Source organism: Monopterus albus, unplaced genomic scaffold (genome assembly GCF_001952655.1).
Source record: "Monopterus albus unplaced genomic scaffold, M_albus_1.0 scaffold522.1, whole genome shotgun sequence".
Classification (NCBI taxonomy): domain Eukaryota; kingdom Metazoa; phylum Chordata; class Actinopteri; order Synbranchiformes; family Synbranchidae; genus Monopterus; species Monopterus albus.
The window spans coordinates 67,626-70,575 of record NW_018128402.1 but is presented as its reverse complement, the minus strand read 5'-3'; the positions used below and the strand labels follow the sequence as shown (position 1 = coordinate 70,575).

Genomic DNA, 2,950 nt, shown 5'->3' with positions numbered 1-2,950 from the left:
TGAAAGCCGGTATCTATACTGTTTGTGTGTTTCATTTCAGTGAGTAAAATAATAATTTGATCCCCAAGCAAAACATGACTTAGTACTTGGTGGAGAAATTGTTGTTGACAAGCACAGAGGTAAGATGTTTCTTTGTAGCTGGTCACCAGGTTTGTGCACATCTCAGGAGGGATTTTGATGCACTCTTCTTTACAGATCGAATAATTCTTTTCCACACTGTATCACTCACTCCAAATCTGTGCAGGGTTCGTGCTAGGGACTAGTGTAACATCATATTAGATGACTCTACAAGAAAAAAAATTGAAACTATATCTCTATATATGCTGATGGTACAATGACCCCCAGACACAGTGGCCTAAAACTTAAGCAAAATAAAATAAAATAAAAAGGTAGGCACAGTGGGTACAGGTATACAAATGCAGGCTGGGAGCCTATTAATCCTGCAGTCACCGACCATTTCTTAAATGTAATAAATAGTTGTATTCTACCCTCAGGTTTGTCAGGCACAGAGGTACAGAGCACACTCTTGGTAGTGACTGCAAGCAAGACACACAGATGGAGTGTACTGCATGGTAGTAACTTAGCATTCATGCTATTTGCAGACATTAAACTTGGAGAGAAGAGAATCTGATTGCTGTTGCCTCTAAGTTAACATTAACACCCACTTTGCCATGAAGGGGAGGTGGGGCCTTGTGTAGCGCCTCTCAGATTATGCAACTTGCATAGTGAGTATATAGGGCCGTCCACCTCTGGTAATACTTCCCACAGGCTGGATCTTTGGTTGTCCAGGAGTGGTGGTCTAATACTCCAGGACTGCACATGACGGTCCTGGTACCCCAGGATGACACTTTGTGGTTCTGGTGGTTCAGTGGGTGTGTCAAAAGGCTTTTGAAATAGACAAAACCTTTAGAACACGTAAAGACAGAAACCTTTTGGAGAACAGTTTGAAACGATTTCTGAATAGATGGTACACCTGTCAAAAAGGTTTGTTTTCAATGGAAACTTTTTGTACATTTAATAAACCAGTTCCCGACTGTCAGAAATGCTGCAGAATGGCAGGCAGTTGTACTAATACTGAATTCCCTGAACTAAGAAATACAGGACTTTCCTGTGTTTGAGGATGTGAAAGCGGGCATCCTTCAGATTTATGGCTGTCAAACAGTTGCCCTAGTGAACGCACTCCATGAACTGGTTTACTGTCAGCATGTGTAACAGTCTCTCCAGTATCAACTTGTTGACAAAGGACATGTCGAGGATGAGCCTTATATTGAAACTGTGCCTGTGTTCCAAAAATGTTTTGCTCCACTGGAAGATAAATCATGTCTTTGGTGCACTGGAAATCATTTGACATTATCTGGATCTGTTGCTCTTATTCTAAATGATGCACTATGAGTATAAAGCTGATATAATATATGTTTTTAACAGCCAATTTCTATACATGTACAGCCTAATATCATGGAGTAGGGCACAGAAAAATATGTGAGGTCACAGATCCCAGTAAAACAGGTCAAACAACAATCATGGATTCAGGCCTCTAGAGTTTGATCAAGTTGTTTACATGTTATTCACTCTTGCAGGACAGTTTAATGAGATCCATGGAGGTTGAAGCAGTCTGATAAAAACATTCCACAGGCTCAGACAGTTCTCTTTCTGTGTTTTGGAGATGAGCAAACATTAAGTGCATTTCAAGGCCAGGTGACTGTAAATAAGTAAGAGAACCCAAATACAGGAGAAATGTTCTTGCAGTCAAGGTGAAACCCCTGTTCTCAGTTTTGTTCACATATTGCTGTTATTTAATCTACGTGTCTTAATAATCAGTCATATTGTACTTTCTTAATGGATGAAGAATTAAATGTAACATATTTAATTCTTGACGGATATGTGGAAGTTCACAAATACAGGTATCTTTATTTTATGGTTGTTTTTACTGTATATATTCTAATAATCTGCAGTAATTCTACTATTGTGTACCTGATCTGGAACCACCAAGACCTTCATGAGCCTATGTACATTTTCATTGCAGCCTTGTTACTGAACTCTGTTCTTTTCAGCACTAATATCTACCCAAAGTTGTTAGTTGACTTTTTATCTGGAAAACAGATCATTTCTTATCAAGCCTGTCTGGTTCAATACTTTATGTTTTATGCTTTAGGTGGTTCAGAGTTCTTACTGTTGGCAGCCATGGCCTATGACAGATATGTGTCTATATGTAAACCTCTGCAATATCCAACTATCATGACAAAAAAAGCTATCATTATGTTACTGGCTTTATCTTGGCTTGCACCTGCATTTCAGGTTATGGGAGGAGTACTAATGAGGACTAATCAAAAACTCTGTAGCTTTACTTTGAAAGTCATTTTTTGCAATAACTCAATTTACAAACTTCAGTGTGTGCCTTCAACAGCAATAACTATATACGGTGTGTTCATTTTGCTAAATGTTGCATATTTTCCTTTGCTCTTTATACTTTCTACATATGCAAAAATATACATTATAGCCTGTCGAACTTGCAAAGAAGTCAGAAAAAAAGCTATAGAGACTTGTTTACCTCATCTGCTGGTTTTAATCAACTTTTCATTGCTCTGCACATATGACATTATTGTAGTTCGACTTGAATCTAGTATTCCCAAAACTGCCCATTTAATAATGACTTTACAGTTAATCTTGTACCATCCTCTCTTTAATCCAGTCATTTATGGATTAAAAATGAAAGAAATTTATAAACACCTCAAGCAAATGTTGCATCTAGAGAAAATGAACTAATGTTGGAACTGACAAGTAATTGTAGTGGTTAGCAATAAACAAGGGTCCAGAGATAATATAGAACAGTATGTAGTTCATAGTTAGATATTATTTGTGTTAATTGTGTAAGGATGTAAGGCTGAGCTCAGTATGTACGGAAGCTTGATCTGTCTCTGGCGCAGGCAAGAATATCTTGGGCTGTGTCCCT

At 38.0% G+C, this 2,950-nt stretch overlaps 1 protein-coding gene across 1 annotated transcript; it reads left to right on the top strand.

The window, feature by feature from the left end:
* The first annotated feature begins 1,836 nt into the window (after nucleotides 1-1,836).
* Nucleotides 1,837-2,763, top strand: LOC109952949 (olfactory receptor 6N2-like). Its single transcript, XM_020588271.1, has one exon. It carries the CDS (start codon nucleotides 1,837-1,839, stop codon nucleotides 2,761-2,763), a length of 927 nt encoding a protein of 308 aa, XP_020443927.1.
* Nucleotides 2,764-2,950: the final 187 nt, after the last annotated feature.

What these genes read in the sequence shown, in the direction of transcription:
- LOC109952949 (XM_020588271.1), top strand. Translation starts at nt 1,837, where the DNA reads ATGGATGAAGAATTAAATGTAACATATTTAATTCTTGACGGATATGTG.